This window comes from Leptonychotes weddellii, chromosome 9 (assembly GCF_054177405.1).
Source record: "Leptonychotes weddellii isolate Sample4059 chromosome 9, ASM5417740v2, whole genome shotgun sequence".
In the NCBI taxonomy this organism is placed as follows: domain Eukaryota; kingdom Metazoa; phylum Chordata; class Mammalia; order Carnivora; family Phocidae; genus Leptonychotes; species Leptonychotes weddellii.
In genome coordinates this window covers 90,792,992-90,820,337 of record NC_138377.1, presented here as the reverse complement: position 1 = coordinate 90,820,337, position 27,346 = coordinate 90,792,992, and the positions used below count along the sequence as shown (strand labels likewise).

Sequence of the window (27,346 nt, the reverse complement as noted above, 5' to 3'; positions counted from 1 at the left end):
CTTAGTGTATGTTTAGAAAATTCTCGATTACAAAAATATTTACCCACAATTTAATATATTATTTTATGATTTCATTGCTTTCACTTAAATCATTGATTTATCTGAAATTTACTTTTGTATAACAACTCTGTACTGAATATCTTATACTATCTTATTGTTTCTATTTTTCAGTTGACACTCCTAGTTTTTCTTAAGTATATATCACTGCCAACAATGTTATTTTTGCTTTTTTTCAGTATTTACATTGTTCTGGTTGTTATTGCCACCTAACAGGTTATCCCAAAACATGATAGCTCAAAACAACTGTTTTATTTTGCTCAGAGTATTATGGGTTAGGAATTGTGGAAGGGCCCAGCTTAGCAATTTTTTTAAAAGATTTTTATTTATTTATTTGAGAGAGGGAGAGAGAGAGAGTAAGCACTTGTGGGGGCCAGGGGGGCAGAGGGGAGGGAGAAACTGACTCCCCGCTGAGCAGGGAGCCCGACACTGGGCTTGATCCCAGGACCCTGAGATCATGACGTGAATCAAAGGCTTAACCCACTGAGCCACCCAGGCACCTCCCAGCTTAGTAATTTTTGTGTATAGTTTTTCATTTGGTTGCAGTCAGATTTGCTGGAGCTACAGTGACCTGAAGCTTCAGAGGGCCTCAGAAGTGTCTCACTCTTGAAGCTGGCACTTAATACTGGCTGTTGGCTGGGAGCTCAGCTGGGACTGTTTGAAATGCTTACTCATGGCCTCCTGAACATGGCAGTGTCTGGGTAGTTGAACTTTTTACATGGCAACTAGCTTTCCCTCAGTATGCATTCCCAGGTGGAAGTTTTATGGGTCTTTCTTATCATTGGAAGTTATTATAGTGTTGCTTCCTCTGTAGTCCGTTGAATGAAGTAGTCACAAGCCTGTTGAAATTCAAAGATGGTAGACAAAGATCTCTATCTCTTGATGGAATATCAAAGAACTTTCATGTTTTAAAAATTGCCACGTAGGGGCGCCTGGGTGGCTCAGTCATTAAGCATCTGCCTTCGGCTCAGGTCATGATCCCAGGGTCCTGGAATTGAGCCCAGCATCGGGCTCCCTGCTCAGCGGGAAGCCTACTTCTCCCTCTCCCACTCCCCCTGCTTATGTTCCCTCTCTCTCTGTGTCTCTCTCTGTCAAATAAATCTTCAAAAAAAAAAAAATTGCCATATAAATATTTTGTATTTGATTGACTAAATATACTGGCTGTCATATCCAGAATTAATTTAAATAATACTGTAATAGTGAATAGCCTGTCATACTTTTTACTTTAATGGGAATGCTGTTTTTTTTTAAATCAACACACATGATTTAAACATGATGGTAGGTTTAAACATGATAGGGTTAAACATCTAAACATGATAGGTTTAAGAAAAACATTTTAGTAAGAATACATACATTCCTGTTTCTACTAAATTAAAAAAGTAAATCAATAATTGATGTAAAATTATATCATGATTTTTATATAGATGTAGTTGTATTCTGAATAATAGAATTTAAGGTGATAATTTCCAGTCATAGTAAATAACTTTATGGTAGTAAGAAAGTATGAGCAAAGTTTCTATTATTCTCATGATGATATGTATGAAAAAAAATTTTGTTTTTAAGTATGATTCTAAAATTCATCAAGCCTTTATTGTCTGTCCTGATCTTTTAGGTGATTTTGGAATTTACCAAACAACAGAAAGAAGAAGATACAATTCTAGTATTTAATATTACTCATTTAGGAACAGAGGCTACGATGAGAACATTTGATATAACTATGGTATCTTATTTAAAGAAAATCAGCTTGGATTACCATGAAATTCAAGGTAATAGTTGTAAAAATAGAAATGATGGTTTATAAATTTAATATCACTTTTAGTATCTGAAACACTTGTGTATATAATAATATTTATAATAAATAATAGCACCTGTTTTAAGAATTTTATAAGTAATAACTCATTTAACCCTTATGACAATGTTATTATCTCCAATTTACATATGAAGAAACTAAGGCATAAATTTTATATAATTTAACCAGGGTCATACTGCTGGTTAGTGGCTAAAACATGATTAAAACCAATTAAAACCCTGGAAGTCTGGGTTTGTATTCTTAGCTACTGTGATCTGCTGTCTTAGAGAGTCCATATAAATCTCCTTTATGTAGGGAATATTATTCCCATTTTACAAAGTAAGGTTAAATAAGGAGGGATTAAGTGGCTTATTCAAGACCATGCATTTTAGGAATAGCAAAACCTAGAATTTCTCTCTGATCTTGTAATATTAAAGTCTTTGTTCTTTCTATTAAATAGTGTTTATATATCAGAAGCAGCACCAGGTTATAAAAACTTAGGATGGGGGATAAAATTCATTATTTTAGAAGCTCTTATGGTTTATTTCAGTGTACATCTTGTGTGCTAATTAAGTATTTGAAGAATGATGTAATGGGTGAATCTACAGTAATTACTTAATATTTGCCTAATATTTTAGTCAAATATAAAGTCCTATTTTTGTTATTTTTTAATAGTTGAAACTAAAACACATCTCAGTTTAGAAGAAAAATGTTTTATGTTAGTTTCTATAAACACTATGTTTGGATGGAGTTTACATTACTGTCTTGAGGGGAAAATGTAAAAAATTTGCTAGGCTGTTTTTTCCTTTAGGGAAGGTTATGACCTTGATGCTGAAGTGAAAATTCTGAGATTTCTCAGGAGCAGGAGTTATAGAACTGCAAATAATAAAAGATGGATAAAGTGGTGTATAAATCACTTCTTCCACAGCTTTTTGAGGCAGTTCCTTGGTATGTTTATGTGAAGGATATAGAGGATATCTAGTAGTGTACCTGTAGTTTTTAAATTAAAAGAAATTTAGCAATTCCCCTCCCTTAGAAAATACTTTCTTTTCTAATATGCCTTCTCTCTTGGCCTAAACAAAGAAAATTATGCAAATTTCTTTAATATGAATGAAATATTCTTAGAATTTTATAGCTGAATAAGGTATTACATATTTTTCTTTTTTTTTTTTTTTAATTCCTTAATTTTTTATTCATGGTACCACTACCACAATTTACAGGGCAATATACCTGATGTAATAAAAAGAAAAAGACAGGGCGCCTGGGTGGCCCAGTTGGTTAAGCGACTGCCTTCGGCTCAGGTCATGATCCTGGAGTCCCGGGATCGGGTCCTGCATCGGGCTCCCTGCTCGGCGGGGAGTCTGCTTCTCCCTCTGACCCTCCTCCCTCTCATGCTCTCTGTCTCTCATTCTCTCTGTCTCAAATAAATAAATAAAATCTTTAAAAAAAAAGAAAAAGACAAACCTACAACAGATAAAAGACCTCAGGAATGTACATCTAATTGACACTACATTACATTAATCAATAGCTGCACTTTGTGCAAACTGTGGCTATGAGAGTCCTGAACAAGAAGGGTTTCCTGTTTAAGCTGCAGTAACTTTTCTGACCCTGGATCGTCGTTCCTTCTGTGGCAGATTTTTACAGTTCCTCTAATGCATTTGGGACGACTGTTTCAAAGTAACCTGCAGCTTTCCTGACAACTCCTCGCTCTCTCTCCTGCTAAGAACTGTAGCCTTTTTCTTCTGAAATTTTTTTAGAACCTTCTGCTACCATATCCACCACTTCCACCACCAGATCCATAACCACCACCATAGGGACTGCCCGAGCTTCTTCCACCAAAACTGCCCCCCTTCATGGGCCCTAATTTGATTGCTGTTGTCCACTATAATTTCCAAAATCATTATAGTTCCCACCACCACCATAGTTACCTCCAAAATTTCCTCCTTCATTGTAACCATCATATACTGCACCACCACCTCCATATCTGCCTTCTTGGTTTCCATATCCTGGTCCACCACCACCATAGCCTTCTCTACTGCTATAACCGGGACCACCATTATAGTTGCCACCATCACCTCCAAATCCATTGTATCCACCATCACCTCCTCCATAACTACCTCTGCTGCCACCACCTGCGCCACCATAGCCTTCTCTTCCACCAGAGTTTCCTCCACGACCCATGAAGTTGCCAGATCCACCTCCACGCCCTCTTTGTGATCCAGCAGACTGCATTTCTTGTTTAGAAAGGGCTTTTTTCGGGCGCCTGGGTGGCTCAGTTGGTTGAGCGACTGCCTTCGGCTCAGGTCATGATCCTGGAGTCCCGGGATCGAGTCCCGCATCGGGCTCCCTGCTCGGCGGGGGGTCTGCTTCTCCCTCTCCCACTCCCCCTGCTTGTGTTCCCTCTCTCGCTGTGTCTTTCTCTGTCAAATAAATAAATAAAATCTTAAAAAAAAAAAAAAAAGGAAAGGGCTTTTTTCACTTCATAGTTATGCTCATAAATAGTGTGGTATTTCTGAACAACAGTTTTATCAACTGTATCATGATCATCAAAAGTTACAAAAGCACATCCTCTCTTTTTTCCACTCTGCCTGTCTTCTACAACTTCTATGGTTTCAATCTTGCCATACTTTTCAAAGTAGTCTCTGAAATTATATTCTTCTGTATCTTTTTTAATACCACCAACAAAAATTTTCTTCGCTGTTAGATGGGCACCAGGCTTTACAGAATGCTCCCTAGAAACAGCTGTCTTTGGTTCCACTACATGCCCATCAACCTTGTGTGGTCGGGCACACATTGCTGCATCCACTTCTTCAACACAAGAGTAAGTCACAAAACCAAAACCCCTGGAATGTTTTGTTTGGGGGTCTCTCATCACCACACAATTTGTAAGTGTACCCCATTTTTCAAAATGTTCTCTTAAACTATCATCTGTAGTTTCAAAGCTCAAATCACCAATAAACAGTTTTCTCAACTGCTCTGGCTCCTTTGGATCATGGCCCTCCTCCCCCCGGCGGTGGTGGTGGCCATGGCCGGAGTTAGGCTGGGGGCGACTGGGCGGCGGTTTTACCTCCATTTTAAGACCGGACTCACCTCTTCCAACTCGAGTTCAATATGGGACCCGGTATTACATATTTTTCTAGTTCAGTCTTGTTATATAGTTGAGAAACTAAAGTTGAGTATCTCCTAGTAAGGGTAGAGATGAACTAGGATTAATTTTTCTTAATTCTTAATTAACTTGTCTTTCTACTGCCATAAAAATGCACATATGTCCTTAAAAATATCTAGGGAAGTATTGATTATTTTTGAACACAGATGTAAAATCAAATGAAAATAAATATGCATGTTTTTAAGTAAGCTGGATGCTAAAGGTAAGATCAATATTTAGATTGGTTTATTTATTCACCAGTGCGTGAAAATATGTGCAGATAGTCTGTTAAAGCTTAATTAACAACATTTTTTTTAAGAAGAAAAAGACATACAGAAAATTCCAATCTTAAAAAAAGAGCAATTTATTTGAAACACTTTTTTCTTTTTCTTTAATCTAGGATCCAGAAAGAAGCCCCTTCACTTGATTAGCTCTTCTGATAAACCTGGATTAGATCTCTTAAAAGTAGAATATGTTAAGGTAAGGGCCATAAAATGTTTACATATTTATTGTATACTCTAAACTGTCCTCTGGAAGGAAAAAGATGATTAGTAGAAAAAGCAGATCAGTAAATGCTCTAGATGTTTGTCATAGGTTTTAACCACAGGGATATCCACTGTTTCTTTTTCCATTTTCATGTTACACTTTCTCTTTCACTTAAGTACAAGACTAGGACCATTAAGAAGCCACCAAGCTCCCTGTCCCCAAAGATAGAAGCTTGGGATGATGTAGAATGCACTCCTATCTCTTGGGGCATATTCACCTGCCTATATTCGTTGTATGTGTAGGTGATATTTGGCTGAGTATCCTTCATCTAAAGGGATAAAGTCAAATTTGATTGGGTGCAGAAAAGAACTGCCAGGATTGGGAAAGGACTTAAAAAGATATCATATGAGAAATGCTGAAGGAAGTAATGGTATTTCGCTTCATTCAGGATTAGTTGATTTGTTTAATCATTCAACAACTATTTATTGAATGTCTTTGTCCGGTTCTGTTAGGCACTTGGGATACAGAGATTAAAAACATTCCCTGTTTTCAAGGAAATTAAGGACTTGTAGGAAGATAGACAAGTAGATAAAAATTAAAATATAATGTGGTTGATTCTCTCACAAAGAAGAGTATAAAGTTTTATTGCATTGAAGAGGCAGAGATGGGGAGCCTGGGTGGCTCAGTTGGTTAAGCATCTGTCTTCGGCTCAGGTCATGATCTCGGGATCCTAGGATTGAGCCCCGCATCTGGCTCCCTGCTCGGCGGGGAGTCTGCTTCTCCCTCACCCTCTGCTCCCCCTCCCCCTGCTCATGCTCTCTCTCTCTCTCTCTCAAATAAATATAATCTTTTCTTAAAGATTATATTTATTTATTCATGAGAGACAGAGAGAGAGGCAGAGGGAGAAATAGGCTCCCAAGGAGCAGGGAGCCCAATGTGGGACTCAATCCCAGGACCCTGGGATCATGACCTGAGCCAAAGGCACACACTTAACCATCTGAGCCACCCAGGCGCCCTCAAAAAATATAATCTTAAAAAAAAAAAAGAGACAGAGAAACTGGCCTAGCCAGAAGGCTTCTCACAAGAGGTAAAACTGAATTTACTGTGGATGTTCCCAAGAGACAGAACTTGAACCAATAGATAATTATGATGGGAGATAGATTTTTGACTTAGTATGAAGACCTAATTAAATCAAATTTCTCTAAAGATTAAATTTGTAAGAAAATGAGATTTCTTTCACTGGAGTGAACCTAAAATAGACTTCCCAAAGATATAAAGGGATTCAGGGTTTAGGTGATGGATGGGCTAGATGACCTTTAAGCCTTCCAGCCTTCAGAGTTTATAATTCTGGTCTCTAGCTGTAGTTTCCACCTACATGGTCTTCCATATTTGAAGAGGAGAACAAATTTGCACGACTGTAATAAATAAATAATTTGGCTATACATTTAAAATAATGACAGTAAAATTAATTATATAATATACATAAAATTACAGTTCTGAATAATATAAAAAATAAGCTAAAGATCATAATAAGTGATTTATTTACTTTGGTCTTAAATCTTTCTTTAGAACTTTTGTTCTTTTTTTTTAGGCTGATAAGAATGGACCTAGTTTTCAAACCGCATTTGAAAAAACTGAACAAACACTTAAGGTAAGAAATTTAGTTTAAAGAATATATCTTATTTGAAAATAACTTACTGTGGAAGGCTCCAGTATCCTTTGAGGAATAATGACTGGGTAATCTGATGAAATTATCAAGAACCAATAAAAGTTATAAATTAATCTCATAGATACCTGCCATGCTCTATATTTATCATTTAGTATCGTAGAGCTGGTGTTTTAACCTACTGTAGCACATCCTAATTATTTCTTATAAAGGGAATGCTATAGATGACAGAACTTTGATTTACAGGACAACAGGATTTTAAACAAATCATACTATATACTGCTGTTTAATACAGGGCTGAGAAAGTGTGAAATACAAGGAGAGATGTTGAGTACTTCTGGAGCCACGTGAAGGTAGTCACATGGAGGAAGACGAAACAAAAGTAGTTGTGGGTTACATTAAAAAGATAATCAGAGATAGGAATTTTAGGTTACACTTTTGAGAGATGGGAGAATCTGTTGAATATTGTGAACCCTCCTTTTTATAGTTTTTTATATCCACTTAGTGCTCTGAGGCAATAAAAGGAAATTTTTTTTCTTAAGATTTTATTTATTTATTTGAGAGAGAGAGAGAATGAGAGAGAGCATGAGAGGAAAGAGGGTCAGAGGGAGAAGCAGACTCCCCGCTGAGCAGGGAGCCCAAAAGGAAATTCTTTTATATAAGCAAAGATTTTTTTTTAAAACTTTTCTTTGCTATTAGAAAACCACATATTCCTGAAAGCAGTTTTTGTTGGTGTCTTAGCTTTCTTGGGTCACTGTTTTAAAAAATGTAACTTATTTTTCTAAAAGTTATATTATCTATCTATCTATTTAAATGATAAGACTATTATGGTTTTAGACAATCATTTAGTAACTGAGAATTCACTTATAATTGTACTTTTTATATTTAAATCTCATGAATATCACATTTGAAATTATTTCTTGACCTAGTATTAACACATGGTGATTTGGGAGTTTCATGATCTAACTTATATGTTTTATGTAATCATAATAAAGAGTCCGTTGAAGATCCAAAAACATGATGGATATTGGGATGGTCATGACAAGCAGATTATAGGCTCCATGTTAATTCTGCTTGGGAAATGGAATAATTAGGTTACTTTGATATTCATAGGAACTCTCAATGTGTGTAAGTGTGATTTACTCTCTATATATTTCCTGTTTAAGGAGTCTAGGTTATGAGTCTTGATCTCCTCTCTCTTCCTTCCAAGCTGTGGAAGCAGTGATGTAAGCCTAGCTAGAAGCCTTTCAGGTCCATCGTGGAGATTATGGGTATGATTGGCCTGAAAAACAGATTTTCTTTTTAAAAAATTTCTAGGTGGCTTTTTCATCTTTAAATCTGTTGCTGCAAACACAAGCTCTTCTGTCTTCTATTAATTACCTGACAACCATAATTCCATCCAGTGACCAAAGAAGTGATTCCAAAGAAGTGCAAATTTCAGATGAGAAGCAACAAAAAAATTCAGCTCCGCAGAAAGGTATGAAAAACACTTCATTTCTTGTTAACAAGCATGTTAGAATCTAGAGGAAAACAATGAATCTTAGAGATCATTTAGCTCAGTCTTTTGTGTGCCATTTTTCCCACTTCTGTCCTTTTCTTCAAACAAAATCATATGTGGGTAACTGCTGTATAAGGAAAAGGTAACTAATACTGTTGCTTTAAAAAAAAAAATACCTGTTTTTGTTCTTTGGTGGTGGTGGGGAATGCTTTAGGTGGATAATAGGGAAGAAAACCTCTATTTACATTGAGTTCTTCCTCCCTTATCTGTGGCTCCTGAAGAGGCCCCACAGAGGGTTGGTCTTCCCTTCCATTTTACAAATAAGGAAGTAAGACCCAGAGACATGAGGATAGCAGTGCAGGGACAGCATCTAGTTGGACAAGAGCCCAGATTTCAGATCAGGAAGAATTCAGTTTAAATCCTGCCTCTGCTACTTAAATTAAGTGACCGTAGGCACATTATTTTACTTCTCTGAGTTTCAGTGTCCTTATGTTATTTATTTTGTGGTTTTTTTTCTTGCTTTTAAATTATAAAAGTAATATCTCAATATGAAAAATGCAAACTATACAGAATATATAAAGCAAAAAAAAATATTTGAAATCTTTAAGAACTTGAGAATTTTATAATTTTTTAAAACAGAACTGTGGATCACTTAATCTAAGGAAGAAACCTTAATAGAGTTTGAATTACTAGAATCCCATGTGATAGAATGCTTTGTTTTATTTTTAGTGATTGCATCCTCTAAAGATAGGGACATTATTGACTTCAGGCTGTTTGCCAAATTGAATGCTTTCTGTGTCACTGTTTGCGATGAGAAGAACAATATTGCTGAAATCAAGATTCAAGGTAAAAGTTTTCACACTGTTAAAAATTGTTTAAAAGATAGCTTTTTTGGGCGCCTGGGTGGCTCAGTTGGTTGAGCGACTGCCTTCAGCTCAGGTCATGATCCTGGAGTCCCTGGATCGAGTCCCACATCGGGCTCCCTGCTCGGCGGGGAGTCTGCTTCTCCCTCTGACCCTCTCATGCTCTATCTCATTCTCTGTCTCAAATAAATAAATAAAATCTTTAAAAAAAAAAAAAAAAAGAAACTAATTCTTCGTGGAATTAGTTTCATTATTAAAAAAAAATAAAAAAATAAAAAAATAAAAGATAGCTTTTTAAAAAATGTTAAAAATACATAAATGGAGGGCTCTGAGCTGTGAAAACGATAATTTTTTTCATGACATAATTGAACTGCATGTTTTCTTTGCTCTTTGGGCTATAGCTGCTGGTCAGAATCTGACCATCAAATTGAAGCACATATATTAGTATTTTGAATCTTTCTGAGAGTTGTCTTGGAGGTGAAAAGAGATACTAACGTCCATGTGGGGATGCTGTTGATTAGCTGGGATAGATGTCAATCCAGAATTCAGGTTAAGGTCTACGAATATGCTTTCTATTGGTACAAATGCAAAACAACCTTATAATGAAGAGGAGAGCCTATGAGCCCATTACGTTCTTTTAGGCCAAAGCTGCTAAGACTAATCTGATTCTGTCTTTACCAGCTCACTGTGATCCGATAAATGTAAAGAATATACTTAATGAAATTCTTAAATAACTAAAAGCCCCCAAAATTACGTGTTTTTTTGTTGTTGTTCTTTCCAAGCTGGCAGTGTATCTGTAGTGAATTTGATTCATGAAACTTAGAGCTTCTGTGTAAATGACTGGATATAAGATATAAAGGGTTTCCTGAAACCCCATGATAATCAATTTGTACTAGGTATAGTTTTTCCAGAAGGTTGAAAATTCAGGTAATTGACTTATAATGAATTTATAGGTTTCATTGTTTATAACACTAAAAATATATAATATTGCCGCTTATTTATCAGTTGGGAGTTCAAATATAGCTAAATTTTCACTCCCAAATAAAATTACACAATGAAAAGAAATACCTTGATCTTATTATGGTAGGTCTTTAGAAATTGTAATAATATAATTTTTTTTTCAGGTCTTGATTCTTCTCTTTCTCTTCAGTCAAGAAAACAGTCACTATTTGCCAGATTGGAAAATATTATTGTCACAGATGTTGATCCTAAGACAGTCCATAAAAAAGTAGGTGTAGTAAATAGATAGCTAATGTTTTGATAATTGAATGTGAGATTTTATTTTTAAATATACTTTAAGAAATATTAATGAAATATGTCTTGATACACAAATCTTTGTTTCAATAATGATTAAAAATATAAGCCCCTTTTAAATGAGAGTTTATTTTGTCATTATCCTCTTGGAAAGAGTACATTCAAATCTCTGCTTTTCAGGCTGTCTCAATAATGGGAAATGAAGTTTTTCATTTTAACTTGGATTTGTATCCAGATGCTACCGAGGGAGAGTCCTATACTGACATGTCCAAAGTGGATGGTGTGGTATCACTGAGTGTTGGCTGTATTCAGATTGTCTATCTTCATAAATTCCTCATGTCACTACTGGTAAAATCTCTATTTATATATTGATTTTTCAACTTAGAAATACTTAAGTAAGTCTGGTAGTTATGATTGCAGATCTTACAAAGTTTGGATTTTAGGACGTGCATTGTTTTGATTATAGATGGTATTTATGTATTAATGTAGAGGTCAAAACCTCATTTTAACAGCTGAAATCTGAGTCATTTAATGATTTTTGTCTAGAACTGGAATTATTTTTTTGCCAGAACATAGTGCAACCAAATTTTCAAGTAAAGAAATACTGAAAATGCTTTTTTCCCCCCTTCTGTTCCTCAGCCAAATACCCTTAGCCCTTATCAGGTAGCTCATAAATACAGATGGATGATCGGTGATTCCTTCCTAATTTTAGATAAATAAGACTCAATTGAAAGTTATGTACAGGAAGAAAATAGTGCATAGATAAAAAAGAAGATTGCATTATTAATGATGTGCTTGTCATCTGTTTATCTTCTTTTATACTTTGTGTCTGCAGAACTTCCTGAACAATTTCCAGACAGCCAAAGAAGCTCTAAGTGCTGCCACTGCGCAGGCTGCAGAAAAGGCTGCCAGGAGTGTGAAAGATCTTGCCCAGAGGAGTTTTCGTGTTTCTCTCAGTATTGATCTGAAAGCACCAGTTATAGTCATCCCACAGTCTTCCATTTCCACTAATGCAGTAGTGGTCGATCTTGGGCTAATCAGAGTTCAAAATCAGTTCAGTCTGGTGTCTGGGGAAGACCATTTAAACCCTCCAGTAATTGATAGAATGGATGTGCAGCTAACAAAGCTCAAGCTCTCTAGGTATACTCTCTTTCAATAATTATGGATTTAAGTATTATTTAATGTTTTCCATGAAATTTTGTGTACGTTGAAATTTATACCCACAGTGCTTCTGTTGCACAGAATATTTACTTATTAATTCATTTTTTGAAAAGATTTTATTTATTAGAGAGAGAGAGATAGCAAGAGAAACATGAGCAGGGGTGAGGTGGGGAGAGGGAGAAGCAGGCTCCTTGCTCAGCAAGGAGCTCAAGGACGACGTGGGGCTTGATCCCAGGACCCCAAGAACATGACCTGAGCCGAAGGCAGATACTTAACCGACTGGCCACCCAGGCACCCCTGCATAGTTTTTTTTTTTTTTTAAATCAACTTTTTATTTTGAGAAATTTCAAACTTAACAGAAAAATTCCAAAAATTTTACCATGGACACACTTACAATCCTTCACCTAGGTTCACCAGTTGTTTACATTTGCTTTGACTCTAAGTGTATGCATATTATTATCATTTGGAACATCTTTTTAAGTTAATTTTTCCAGGTGAGATGAAATTGACTTATTATCTTAGTTTCAGGTGTATAACATGATTCAATATTTGTATATATTGTGTAACAATCACCACCATAAGTCTAGTTAACATTCATCACTACACATAATTACAGTTCTTTTTCTTGTGATGATCTTTTAAGATCTACTCTCTTAGAAACTTTTAAAAATACAATACAGTATTATTAGCTAGTCACCTTGCTGTACATTACATCCCCAGGACTTAATTTATTTTATAACTGGAAGTTAAAACATTTTTTGCTGAACCTTTTGAGTATAGACATCTTAACCCTTTGCTCTAAATGCTTTAGCATGTGTCTCCTAAGAACAAGAGCATACATCCTCTTATATAACCATAATGCAATTTCAAATTCTGGAAATTTAACACTGATCCAACAATAATATCTAATATGCAGTCAGTATTCAGATTTTACCAGTTGTCCCAGTAGTGTCCATTACAGTAATTTTCCCCTTGATCCAGGATCACGTATGGCATTTAATTGTATCCCATACTACTGAGGGGGATTTCTATACTGATAGGTACTTGCTCTGGAATAGTTCTTCAGCCTTTCTTAGTCTTCCATGATGATGACAGTTTTGAAGAGTACAGTCTAGTTATTTCATGAAATGTCTCTCAGTTTGGTTTTGTCTGAGTGATTCCTCATGATTTAATTGAGCTTGTATATTTCTGTAAGTATCTGTGTAAATAATGATGTATCTGTAGAACTCCCACCAGGTGAACATGAAAGTCTCTATATCATACATTTTAAAATCATTTTCTACCCCATCCAAGGAGATTTAATTATCCTGAATAAAAAAGGAAAATTATAAGGCAAGTTCAGAAAATAATTCTGGAGAAGGGCGCCTGGGTGGCTCAGTTGGTTAGGCGACTGCCTTCGGCTCAGGTCATGATCCTGGAGTCCCTGGATCGAGTCCCCGCATCGGGCTCCCTGCTCGGCAGGGAGTCTGCTTCTCCCTCTGACCCTCCCCCCTCTCATGTGCTCTCTCTCATTCTCTCTCTCTCAAATAAATAAATAAAATCTTTAAAAAAAAAAAAAAATTCTGGAGAAGAGCTTTATCAAACTCTTTAGAAAATGCTAACTGTTCATCTTGTCATTTTTAAAAAATCTCTGTATAAATGCATATATCAGTCCTTGTACAGCTGTATTTGATGATTCCCCCCATATATTCAACAATATGAATTTCTTTTTAAAATTTAATCCATGTGTGACCTACTGTTTGAAGAAGGTTTTCTTAATGGCTGATTGTATATCATGTATTTTAATCTGTCCTTAAAGTGAATTATTGATTGAGATTAGAAAATATTTAACTAGCACTGTTTCAAATCAGTGTTTAGAGCAGCAACTTTTGATTTTGTGTCCTTTTAATGATAGGTTGCATTTTCCTTCTATGTTTATGCATAGATATCAATTATATTTTTAATTAGGACAGTGATCCAGCCAGGCATTTCCCATCCTGATATTCAGCTCTTGCACCCAATTAACTTGGAATTGTCTGTAAATCGGAATCTAGCTGCATCTTGGTATCACAAAGTGCCTGTTGTAGAAATTAAAGGACATCTTGAGTCAATGAATGTAAGTATATGAGTGAAAAAAAACTCATTACTGAAATTTTAGATTCTGAAGACTTTCTTAGTATAAATCCATATGATACATGAAATTGTTTACTGATAGGCGTACAAAAAATTTCAATGAGGTCTTGTCCAAAAAGATGTTTATTATTTAGCAGAATTTAATCTTCAGTTAAGTGTAACTTAACATTGGTGTATGTATGTATATATGTATATATGTACAGTTGATATACAATATTAGTTTTGGGTGTATAACATAGTGATTCAACATTTATATACATTGCAAAATAGTCACCATAATGTCTTTTATCATCTATCATCTTACAAAGTTAATATTGTATTATTGACTATATTTTCCATACTGTATATTAACATCCTCATGACTTATTTATATTATAACTGGAAGTTTGCTCTTATTAATCCCTTTCACCCATTTCATACCCCTAACTCCCCTTCCCCTCTGGGAACCAAACACCAGTCTGTTTTCTGTGTCTATGAGCCTAGTTTTTGTTTTGTTTTGTTTTTTAGATTTCACATATAAGTAAAATCATGCTGTATTTGTCTTTCTCTGACTTACATCATTAGGCATAAGTGTTTTTGTTTTCTTTGGATAGATAAGCAGTAGTGGAATGGCTGGATCACATGGTAGTTCTTTTTTTTTTTTTTTAGGAACCTCCATACTGTTTTCCATAGTGGCTGTACCAGTTTACATTCCTATCAACAGGACCTGTGGGCTCCCTTTTCTCTACCTCCTTGCCAGTACTAGTTGTTTCTTGTCTTTTGGGTAGTAGCCATTCTGAGAGGTGTGCAGTGATATCTAATTGTGGTTTTGATTTCATTTCCCTGATGAGTAATGATGTTGAGCATCTTTTCATGTACTTGTTGGTCATTTCTGTGTCTCTTGGAAGAATGTCTTTTCAGATCCTTTGCTCATTTTTTAACCAGATTGGTTTTTTGTTTTGTTTTAAGATTTTATTTATTTATTTATTTGACAGAGAGAGACAGCAAGAGAGGGAACACAAGCAAGGGGAATGTGAGAGGGAGAAGCAGGCTTCCTGTTGAGTAGGGAGCCCGATGAGGGGCTCGATCCCAGGACCCTGGGATCATGACCTGAGCCAAAGGCAGACGCTTAACGGCTGAGCCACCTAGTCGCCCCTAACCAGATTGTTTTTTTTATTACTGAGTTGTATGAGTTCTTTATATATTTTGGATATTAACTGCTTATCAGATATATGACTTGCAAATATCTTTTCCCATTCAGTCAGTTGCCTTTTCATTTTAATAATGGTTTCTTTTTCTGTGCAGAAGCTTTTTAGTTGATACAGTTCCAGTTGGTTATTTTTCTTTTTGTTGCCCTTGTCTTTAGAGTCAGATCTAAGGAAAAATCTTTTAAGATCGAAGTTAAGGAGCTTAGCACCTATTTTTTTTTTTTTTTTTTTTAGGAGCTTTATGGTTTCAGGTCTCACATTCAAGAATTTCATCCATTTGAGTTAATTTTTGTATATAGTGTAAGAAAGTGGTCCAGTTTCATTCTTTTACATGTAACACTTAAATTTGAACACATCCAAAACTCTTCACCTCCCAGAGTTTGTTTTTGATGTCCCTTTTTACATCTTTTATTTTTACTACTTTTTTTTAACATTTTTAGTAGTTTTATAAGTGATTAATCTACTACCTTTACTATATATTTACCTTTTCCAGTGAGATTTTTACTTTCATATGTTTTCTCTTTATTAATTAGTGACATTTCTTTTCATCATAAGTCTTTTTTAACATTCTTAAAAGGCTGGTTTAGTGGTTCTGAACTCCTTTAGCTTTTGCTTGTCTGAGAAACACTTTCTCTCTCCTTCTATTTGAATGATAAACTTGCTAGGTAGAGTATTCTTCGTTGGAAATTTTTTTTAGTACTTTGAATAGGTCATGCTACTCCTTTGGCTTGTAAAGTTTCTTCTAAGAAATTTGCCAATAGCCTTATGGGTTTCCCTTGAACATAACAAGTTGTTTTTGTCTTGCTGCTTTTAAGATTCTCTCTTTATCTTTTACTTTTAACATTTTAATTATAATGTGTCTTGGTGTAGTGCTCCTTGGGTTCATCTTTTTTAGTACTCTCTGGGCTTCCTGGACCTGGATATCTGTTTCCTTCCCTAGGTTAGGGAAGTTTTCAGGTATTATTTCTTCAAAAAGTTGTCTGCCCCTTTCCTCTCTCTTCTCCTCTGAGACTTCTGTAATGTTAATATTCTTCTGTTCATTGTTGTCCCCAAAGTCCCTTAAGATAGCTTCATTTTTAAAAATTTTTAAATGTTGTTATTACTCTGTGTTGGTGAGTTCTGTTGCTTTATCTTCCTGTTCACTGATCTGTTCTCCTTCATCCAGTCTGCTGCTGAACCCCTCTAGGGTATTTTTCAGTTCAGTTTTGTATCTTTAGTTCCCTGACTTCTGTTTGGTACTTTCTTATATTTTACATCTCCTTGTTGAAGTTTCCACTGTGTTCATCCATTCTTCTCCTGAGTTCAGTGAGTAGCTTTATGATCATAACTTTAATTCTTTATCAGGTAGATTGCTTATCTAAATATTATTAAAGTGTTTTTCTGAGGTTTTGTATTCTCTAATTTGAAAATATTTGTTTCCTCATTTTGCTTGACTTTCTGTGTTTGTTCCTATTTATTAGGTGAAACAACTCCTTTTTTCAGTCTTGAATGAATGGCCTTGTTTAGGTGATGGTCCTTCTCTCTCAATCTTGCCATAGCTTGTGGTTGTCTCTTGAGCTTTTGTGGTTGTCAAAACCGCCTGATTTATTATTGGTATGCCCTCATTATTTAGAGTGTATCAAGATCTGTCAGTGGAGGGGCGCCTGGGTGGCTCAGTCACTAAGCGTCTGCCTTTGGTTCAGGTCATGATTCCAGGGTCCTGGGATTGAGCCCTGCATTGGGCTCCCTGCTCAGCCAGGAGCCTACTTCTCTTGCTCTCACTCCCCCTCCTGTTCCCTCTCCAGCTGTCTCTCTCTCTCTCTCTCTCTGTCAAATAAACAAATAATCTTAAAAAAAAAAGATCTATCAGTGGATCCAAGTGGAGGAATATTATTTAGCACCTAGTTTTTTTTTTTTTTTTTAAAGGTTTTATTTATTTATTTGAGAGAGAGAATGGGATAGAGCATGAGAGGGGGGAGGGTCAGAGGGAGAAGCAGACGCCCTGCTGAGCAGGGAGCCTGATACGGGACTCGATCTCGGGACTCCAGGATCATGACCTGAGCTGAAGGCAGTCGCTTAACCAACTGAGCCACCCAGGCACCCAATTTGGCACCTAGTTTTAAGCTGATTGGAAGCCAGACCCTCAGGCAACAGCTTTTAAAATATGCAAATATATACAGTCCTATGGGACTGCAGTCATAATCCCTGCTGGGCTCCAGACTAGGAGATCTGGAGGTGTCCACTGAGCAACAACTGAAAAAATTAGTGTATTGCATTGGTGTATAAATGAGTGTATGAACTCCTTTCTGGGAAGTCTTGTCTAGCTGTAATGAGGCCAAGAGGATGTGCAAGGCTAGTGTCTCCCTGCTTTCATACCCTGAAAGCTCCTCTTTAGTCTCTAGATGTGTGGGAAACCTGAAGTCTGTCCCTTAGGCTGATGCTCAAGGTTGAGTGAATAGGTCTTTTTCATAGACTAAGGATGTGCTTCAGTCTGCTGTCTGTGCATTGCCCTGGGAGTGGTAACTTGCCAAGAACTGTCTTTCTGATAGTTACGGTCCTGTGGAGCTCTGGAACACCAGCCTTCTTGGCTAGCAGGGCCAGGAGATCAAGGGTGTTCACTTTGTGGGTTGCACATGCCTGCTGGCTTTAGGAAGACACCTTGTGAGTGTAGGGGGCGGAGCATGCTCCCTGGCTTCAGAAAGGCAGTGGGAAAATGTCTTGACTGCGTGTGCCCATGAGCTTCAGCAGCAAAACAGGCTAGTGCCTTGTGCGTCTGTGTACTGACTTTAGTCTGGGAGTGGGAAAATGCCGGGACCACTCACCCACTCCAGCCATGGGTGTGTTGCAGCTGCCTGTGCTTGCAAACTTGAGCTGGCAAGTGGGAGAACTCCACCACAGTTTTGTTCTCCGGCCCAGCCAGGTTGCGAGGCAGCACTGCCATTGCCAGTGCAGCCCAGCCTCAGCAGGTGTTGTGACTGCTCCCCCACTCATCCCAGCAAGGCTCTGGGAGGGTGCCGTGTCTGAGCTCTCCTGTCTGTGCTAGCGGGCCATGTGGAGAGCACAGCTGTGGCATCTGCTAGCGTGTCAGTCTCCCAGCAGTATTTCAGATGTCTCCTGCTCCTTCAGCCAGTGCCCCCAGATCAGCAAGTGAATTTCCCTCATATGCGGTCTAGGTGCTTTTCAAACTGCTGGTTTTTCACTGGATCTTGGGACAAGCCCTTTAAGAGAGGAGTCTCAGTTTGGGACCCCTGGAGGTCAGTCCTGTTGGTTTTCCAAGCCAGACATTCTAGGGGCTTCTCGCTTTGGTGCACATCCCAGGGGCACGGGTACCCCATGGGGAGCACCAGCTCCTCACTCTTCCATGAGAGGCACCTGTCTGGTGAGATCCTTCCCTTCTGTGTGACATCACTGGGGGAGGGCTTTTTTGTGAGACCTTGTCTCTCTGCCTCTCCAGCTTATCTCAGTGTGGTCCTTTTATCTTTTGCTTTGAAGAGCAGTTCATCAGGCTTCAGGTCTTTCTCAGAGGAAAATGATGCATATGTAGTTGTAGATTTAGTGTGTATGTGGGAGGTGAGTTCAGGGTCTTCCTATGCCACCATCTTGGACCCCTCTTCCTTATTTAATTTTTAAATTTGCTATATGTACACAATAGCAGAGATCTGTGTGTAAATTGTTTATTAGTATATCTCATTTTATATGTTATAAACCCATACTTTTAATTTTAGGGGTATCTCAGTACCCCTATAGCATTGAGGGCAAAGCTTATTTTTTATACTGAAGATAGCCTTTTTATTTCATTGGAATTGTTATTTTTAAAAATGTAGAATTTTTGTTTTTTCTGAGTTTGTCACTTTTTTTAAATGATCTGATTTCCTTAATCATTATTATCTTTCCCTATAGTTTATATAAGTTAAGTAGATGGAACTAATACTGATTTATAAATCACCTTTTTTTCTCCAAACATTTTATTATCTTTGAAACCAAAAATATAAAATGAAATAAGTAGTGAAATACTTGAGTGCATAATGAATATATAATTTTTCAGTGTTAAGGTTATTCTTTCTTCAGTGTCTTATAAATAGTAATTTATTATCTATATTAGAATTGTTTCATTTTATTTAGCTATTTTTTAAAGGAATTAAAAAATATTTATTTATTTGAGAGAGAGAGAGAGAGAACAAGCAGGAGGGAGGGGGAGAGGGAGAGGGAGAAGCAGCCTCCCTGCTGAGCAGGGAGCCCGATGCGGGACTCAATGTCAGGACCCTGGGATCATGACCTGAGCCAACGGCAGATGCTTAACCAACTGAGCCACCCAGATGCCCCTAAAATTTTTCATTTTAAAATGAAATATCTTTATCTTTTCTTTTAATGATATTTCATAGGTTAATCTCAATCAAGAAGATCTTAATCTTTTATTTAGAATACTAGCAGAAAATCTTGGTGAGGCTACTGAAGACTTGAATAAAATGAAACCAGGAGTACAAAAGACAGGTAAGAGACTGACAGTAGGTGGCATAATACACATATCTACTTATTTTACAATTTAGTAGGGGAAACAGACAATAAAAATGACATAAACAAATATATATTTACAAATTGTGATTTGTATTACCATGAAAAGAAAGAAGATGTTTATTTGTTGAATAAATATTGCATGAACCTGTAGTTAGAGCTGATGGACTCTCTTTAGTTATGGCAATAGTTGGTTATAGGTTCCGAACTTATTTCTAAGTTGCATTAAATTAGGAGGAACCATAAGGAAGCATTTTATATCTGGTGGATTCCTGGAATAATTACTGTATGCAAATAAAAACACTCAAAGTTGACAGTGGGCTATGGTAGCATGGTTAATCTGATTTTTAAATTGGGTTTTGTGGTAAAATATCTTTAAGAATGAAAACATTTGATAAATTACACCTCAGCAAAGAAAATACTGAAAAATTGTACTGCAGTAAAAACTCAGAGAATTTAAATTATTAGTTGCAATGGCCTTTTGACTTAAAGGCAAAGTAACTACCAGACCTAATTTTTAAAACTGTTTTATATATGTATATGACATGCACATATAGTTATTTTTTTCAAACAAATGGCACTATCCTATAAATGTGTATATGTGTGTGTATTTCTGCAGTCTGCTTTTTTTATTTCAAATAACAGTTTATCTTGGTGTTCATTCTATATCTGTAAATATACTATGTATAGTTCTGTCTCATTCTTTCTAATGGCTGCCTGGTATTAAATTATCTTGAAGTATTATAATTTATTTAGCAAGTCTGTGTTGATGGACATTGCAGATTGTTTTCAGTCTTTCACTCTTACCCATTACATTGAATATCCTTGTCCATACACTTTTACGAGTGCACATATGTCTGTAGGGGAAATACGAGGACTTCTTGATTAAAGGGTATTTAATTTTTATTAACTTAATATATGTTAAGTTAATGAATTTAATTAATTTAATTGAACATTTTTGACACCTCTTGCCAATTGCTCCCCTTAGGACTTGTACTAATTTTGCACTCCCACCAGCTTGTTTTTTTGTATTAAAATTTTTGCTAAATTGCTAATTGAAAAATGGTATCTCACTATATTTTTATTTTTAAAAAAACTTTTTCTTACTATGTTACAGAGCACAAATAGTAGTAAAGAACACAAATCTTAAGTGTACAGTTCAGTGAATTTTTATGTATAGCTATACCATATAGCTCTTAATCACCATGATTAATATATAGAACATTTCTAGCTCACCCCAGAAGGCCTCCGTATGCCCCTTCCCAATCAGTACCAAACACCCACCCTGCCCTCAAATCCACCCAGAATTAACTGCCATCCTTATTTGTAATACCACAGATAGATTAGTTTTGCCTGTTTTTGAATTTCACATAAATGGAGTCATACAGAGTTTACTCTTTGGTTTTTGGCTTCTTTCAGTCATTATTTTGTTTGGGAGATTCTTCCATGTTGTTGTGTGTAGTGGTAGTTGTTCTTTTTAATCCTGTGCATATTTATCATATGAATGCATTAATATTTATTTTATCCATTCTACCTTTGATGGCAAACATTTGGGTTGTTTGCATTTGTTGACTGTCTTGAATAAAGTTGCTATGAATGTTGTTATACATGTCTTTTGTTATACTTATATACTGTCTTCTTTTGGTTGTATAGCTAGGCTTCACATGTTAGGCTCATTTGTTAGGTTTACATTTAGCTTCAGCAACTTAGGCCATATTATACCAAACGATTTTCTGAATGGTTGTACTAATTTACCAGCAATGTATGAGGGTACTAGTTGTTTCACATTCTCACTGGCCCTTGGTATTGTCAATATTTTTAAATTTAGCCATCCTGGCTGATATGCAGTGGTATTTCTATGGTTCTTATTTGTTCCCTGATTACTAATGAAACTGACACCTTTTCATATGCTTACTGGCCATTTGGATATCCTTTTCCATGACATGACTATTCAAATCTATTGACCATTATTTTTATTGAGTTTTTTTTTTTTCTTAGTGATATATTGGAGTTCTTTGTTCATTCTGGATATGAGCCTTTTGTTGGTTGTGTGTGTTATATGTGTATGTGTTGATATAGGCATAGAAATAGCCCTATCTGTGATTTGCTTTTCATTCTTAATTGGGTCTTTTATGAAAAGAATTATTTAGTTGTAATGAATTCCAATATATCATTTTTGAAAGTGATTAGTGCCTTTTATTTCTTAAGAAATCTCTGCCTATTCCAGTAATTATTTTGTAAAAGCAAAATATTTGCTAGAATCATTTCCCCTGGATCACACTGTGGAACAGTGCTGGAATAAGGTGATAGTTAAGAAACCTCACCCTATGTGTTTCTTTCTCAGAGTTAATAATTGACAGCATTGGTTTTTCATATGGTTTTCTGGCATGGTTTATGGTACAGAATTCTTGTGTTAGTGATCATAGATAATGTTAACTTCAATAATATTAGTAACTAATGTAATGTTAATGAGGGTTAGTTCAGAGTAATGGCTATTGTGAGACTGATGAGTTTGGACTCTACCATTTGCCATCTGTGTGAAGTTGGGCAACGTCCTGAATCTATCTGAACCTCAATCTGCTCATCTGTGAAATGAAGATAATAAAGTTTTTATCTTGAAGGGTTGATATAAAAATGAAATGAGACAATCCATGTACAGCCCTTAGCATAGTGACCAGCACAGAGGTAAGCAAGTGATAGCTATTATTAATTTTGTGTATTACAGTTTAGAAAGCAATTTTATTGCATTTCTGAGTGTGTGATTTTCAGCACAACGATGTCAGTTTCATATAGCTTTACTTTTGCTTTTTTGTATGGTATAAGAGGTTGTAACCATCCCTCCTATTTTTTTTCTTTTCTAGCTTTAACTCTTGTTATCCACCTCATGATTTAATCATATCAAACTCTGTTTCCAAAACCTATCATGATGTGCTATCTACAATTTTGCACAATCTCTTATCTTATTCTTGGGTGCCTTCTCTATATGAGGAGGTCCTTAAGCTCTACCTGAATGATAACTCCCTTATTAAAACTTTCTTGACCTCCCCATAACTATTTCATGTTCTTTATTTTCTGTAGTCTTTTAACATTTGTCTACTTAATGTGACCAGGCATAGCCTGCTTCTTTTGTTTGTATTTAATTTTTTTTTTTAAAGGTTTTATTTATTTATTTGACAGAGAGAGAGAGAGCACAAGTAGGCAGAGTGGCAGGCAGAGGGAGAGGGAGAAGCAGACTCCCCACTGAGCAAGGAGCCTGATGCGGGACTCCATCCCAGGACCCTGGGATCATGACCTGAGCCCAAGGCAGACGCTTAACCAACTGAGCCACCCAGGCGCCCTGTTTGTTTGTATTTTAAATGTATATGTCTCTTCTACTAAACCATAAGCTTTCTAAGGGCTGGAGCTATGTATTACTGATTTGTAAATTTTCAGTGCTTTCACAGGTCCAGAGTACTCATACATGTCCTCAATGAGTATTTATGGAAAAAAATGTGTGGATAGAAGTGAAAGAATTTCTTTTAAACATCTTTAGGTGAAATTAAAGGGCCACTTGAAACCTCTACAGCAAAACAAGATGTACATGCTTCCCAAGGTACTTTAACAGCTGGAATGGAAGAAATGAGATCTGTAGACATCATTAATGTGCTGCTGAATTTTGAAATCAAAGAGGTGTGTAATTTTCATCTGTTTCTGTAAAGTGAATAAGTAAAAGATATTTGGAATTACCTCTACTAAAACTCGTAGATTATTGATATGGATGAAAAAATCTTAATGTAGGCTATTTATAATTTGTATGTAGCAGTGCAGTTTATAGTAAATTTGAGAGTTTATGAAAGATGAGTTATATTTGGGGTATACGATATTTCATAGAGAACATGGTTCCATGTGTCCTGTAACATGCTTTTCAAATGATTTTAGGACACTTGGGATGTAGCTTGCTTTGGATTTCATTTAAGAAAGTCAGGAAAGGGAAGTAGTGACAGAGAAATCCTTTGCAAATTTTAGAAACCCTTAATAGAATAAAACACAGTATGTCTACATGTTTTAAATATTATATTACCACTACACTATCTGCTTTCCATCTGCAGATCTTTGAGGAAAGATTAGATGGATTTTCCCCTTCTGTATTCACACATTAATATTCATTGCATGTGCTAAGTGCTGAGGATGCAGAGTTAAAAGGCAGAGACTCTGAACTCTAACAAGAAAACAATTAAAATTTTGTAAGTGCTCCCATTAAAAATGTGCCTGAGGAGCTTGTAGCTGTGATAGTAAGGAGGGGGATCTAAGCAGGCTGAGAGTGTCAGGGAAGATTTTCTGGAGGAAGTGACATTTGAGATGAGCTTTTAAGGAAGAGTAAGTAGAGTCTGAGAAAAGGGGATCAGGAAAGGGGCTGGGGCAGGGTTAAGGTGTGAGTATATGAGAAAATATAGTAGATAAAGGGACTTGAAAGAACTTCCTGCAAAATCCCTTTGTCATTAATAGTAGAGGTTATGTTCTTCCTCTGAGTTAAAAATAACAAACTTTAAAACAAATGGGTTCTACTTTTCTTATCTGAAATATATGCTTTGCAACTAATTTCTTTCATCTTAAAACTTTAACTGTTTTTCTGGTTAATATTAGTTATTGAAGATACATAAGCTTTAATAATTGAAACATTGATGTATCATTCTATTTGCAAATGGGCTTCATTAACATATGTGCATAGAAAACCCATAAGCTGTTTTTCCTGTCATTTGTAATAAATATTATTACAGTTCCATTCCCTGAGGACATGGGAAGTAGGGGAGGCAATTTGCATTCCCCAGGCCAATACTTGACACTGAAGACATTTTTGGTTTTCACTATCTGGGGAGAGGGAGCTGCTGACAACCAGTGTGAGAGGCCAGCATTACCACTAAACATCCTACAGTGCACAAGTCTGCTTCCTCACTGCAAAAAATTATCCAGCCCAAAATGTCAATGGTGTCAAGTTTGAGAAATCTTGCCTTAGGATTAGTATAAAAGTTGCCCATTTATTATATAGACTTCCAGATGAAAGGCTGTCCATCAGACTAGAACTTCTGGGAATTAGGCAGAACTACTTTTTTTTTTTTATTTTGCCTTGATTCTAATCACTAGAATATAGTGACAGTGTTTCAAAAATGTGAACAAGTATATGTGCCTGCTCGGCAGGGAGCCTGCTTCTCCCTCTCCCGCTCCCCCTGCTTGTGCTCTCTCTCTCTCTCACTCTGTTAAATAAATAAATAAATAAAAATCTTTAAAAAATAATTCAAATAAATGTACCTTCCAAAGTAAATAACACTAGGCAATTTTCCAGGCACAAATAGTGGTGCACATGTTTACACTGTATGAATATTTTTATTATATCACTCTGGATGGTTATGAAATTGTTGACTTACCTTCATTGTATATAAGTGGAATTGTTTGTGGTAATACTGGGCCTTTTCTAGGTTGTGATTACTTTGATGAAAAAAGCAGAGAAGAAAGGAAGGCCTTTACATGAACTTAATGTCCTGCAGCTTGGAATGAAAGCTAAAGTCAAACCCTATGACCTGACTGCTAAAGCTTATCTAAAAAAAATTAGTATGCGATGCTTTGAGTTCCCTGGTAAGTGTGAATTATAGTCTGTGTAAATTATTCATGTTATAGGCAGTGGTCCCTACCTTTTTGTCAATAGTAAGCAATTTATTAATGTCATCATAATTAATTTAATTTATTACCTTGATAAAAAGGAATTTGATATTTAAAAATTTATTATCTATGTAGTTGCCATAAAGTAAGAATATATCTATATATATATATATCTATATTTAGCATGAAGTAGAATATATTCAAATCCACTTTTTAACATGCATTAAGCCAGCTTTTTTTTTTTTTTTTAAAGATTTTATTTATTTATTTGACAGAGAGAGACACAGCGAGAGAGGGAACACAAGCAGGGGGAGTGGGGGAGAGAGAGAAGCAGGCTTCCCGCGGAGCAGGGAGCCCGATGCTGGGCTGGATCCCAGGACCCTGGGATCATGACCTGAGCCGAAGGCAGATGCTTAACGACTGAGCCACCCAGGCGCCCCGCATTAAGCCAACTTTTAAAGTTGCTATGGATGTTTAAAGTTTATAGGAACTCTATGGGGTAACTTTAAGTAAAGCAAATATATTGAGAATAATCCCTAGCTTATGTATTTTATAGCCTTGTTCTTCAATATATTTCTGATTTATTCAAGTGAATAATACCAGTAACAAATGTTACAAAAGTTATAATTGACTGGTGCTGGGTTTTTTTTTTTTTTTTCAATTTTTTAATGGAGTTTTTTTATTCCAAAGCCACTTTTATTGAGGTATGATTAATATACAGTAAAATTCTGTTTTAAAGTACATTTGAAATGTTTGAAAGACTTACTGGAGCGGCCCTGTGTTTTTTATTTTTAGACTCTGCAGGAGAGCCACTTCACATTATTAACTCTTCTAATGTAACTGAGGAGCCCCTGCTGAAAATGTCACTGACAAAGGTACCTGGTTTCCTTCTAGGATTCTTAATATTTGAATATATAAAGTTATGTAATTCTCCCATGTTTAGTATTTCAATTTTCCCCCCTAAAATTTTTCATTCTAAAGCTCATGGATTGTAGTGAATTATGCAAGCATCCAAAAGTAACCTTGTGAATAACCCTTATATTGTTGAATAAGTGAGTGTACAAAGTTCTGTGGTAATCCGAATTTGTTATAATCTAGATATGCTAGCATTTTTCCCTACCTTTGGTATTTAATCCTAAGTAGGATAAGGAATTTGAGTTTTTGCTTCTATAGGATGTAAGAAATGCTTCACTTTTTTTGGCACATGCCTCTTTGCTGTTAAGAAATATGCTTATAATGTTTTCATAGCGTACTTTGAAAAGTAGAGATATATATATGCATATATATGTATGCACATGTATATATACCTATGTATGTAAGTGTATATATATATATTTTTTTTTCAATGTGTGAATTCTTGGTGTTTTCAACCCAGTGGTTTAATCTTTCACTATTTCTAGGCAGACAGTGATGGACCAGAATTTAAAACCGTTCATGACAATACCAAACAGAGACTGAAGGTAAATATTTTCTAATTCTCTATAAGGCAATGTTATATTAATTATTAAATCTAGCTTTATAGCCATCCTCTTTCTCCGCATCCTCACCAACAAATAATATACTATTTAAGGGAATTTTATACATGGTTATTTGGCCTACTGTTGATGGATGTATTAAACATTTGAATTATATATTGGCTTTAGGATTAGAATAAAATTAATGATGAAGCTAAAAGCATGGCTCAGTACAGATATTGCTTACAATACATTTGAACTTATATAGTCTGTCTTGGACCCATCTGAAATGTGATTGACCTAAGGCCTGCTAGTACTTCCCGTATCTTTCCTTAAAACCCACCAATTAAGGTCAGAATTAGAGTTGGGCATGAGGGGGGCAGAGTGTTTGTTTATTGTCTGGTTGAGATTAACACTGTAAGAATGAGTTCTTTCTTTAAAAAAAAAAAAAGACCAAGTCTGTGATTCATCAGTCTTACACAATTCACAGCGCTCACCATAGCACATACCCTCCCTGATGTCTATCACCCAGCCACCCCATCCCTCCCA

At 36.0% G+C, this 27,346-nt stretch overlaps 2 protein-coding genes across 3 annotated transcripts in view; one reads left to right on the top strand and one right to left on the bottom strand.

Annotated features, from left to right (window-relative positions):
• Positions 1-27,346, top strand: part of VPS13C (vacuolar protein sorting 13 homolog C) — a 178,369-nt gene that overhangs the window by 68,299 nt on the left and 82,724 nt on the right. For both annotated transcript variants that reach the window (XM_081831199.1, XM_081831200.1), the window contains exons 26-39: positions 1,670-1,823; positions 5,392-5,471; positions 7,069-7,128; positions 8,461-8,620; positions 9,371-9,487; positions 10,629-10,732; positions 10,939-11,106; positions 11,594-11,898; positions 13,867-14,014; positions 19,580-19,688; positions 23,242-23,378; positions 25,163-25,319; positions 26,139-26,218; positions 26,744-26,803. In XM_081831199.1, coding sequence (XP_081687325.1) covers positions 1,670-1,823; positions 5,392-5,471; positions 7,069-7,128; positions 8,461-8,620; positions 9,371-9,487; positions 10,629-10,732; positions 10,939-11,106; positions 11,594-11,898; positions 13,867-14,014; positions 19,580-19,688; positions 23,242-23,378; positions 25,163-25,319; positions 26,139-26,218; positions 26,744-26,803 — 1,839 coding nt within the window. The remainder of the gene's footprint in view (positions 1-1,669; positions 1,824-5,391; positions 5,472-7,068; positions 7,129-8,460; positions 8,621-9,370; positions 9,488-10,628; positions 10,733-10,938; positions 11,107-11,593; positions 11,899-13,866; positions 14,015-19,579; positions 19,689-23,241; positions 23,379-25,162; positions 25,320-26,138; positions 26,219-26,743; positions 26,804-27,346) is intronic.
• LOC115943572 (heterogeneous nuclear ribonucleoprotein A3-like) lies at positions 3,305-4,958 on the bottom strand. Its single transcript, XM_031036573.2, is given in 3 exon segments — positions 3,305-3,709; positions 3,712-4,103; positions 4,324-4,958. Coding segments are annotated over 3 exon segments (1,098 nt in total). The 5' UTR covers positions 4,920-4,958; the 3' UTR covers positions 3,305-3,599.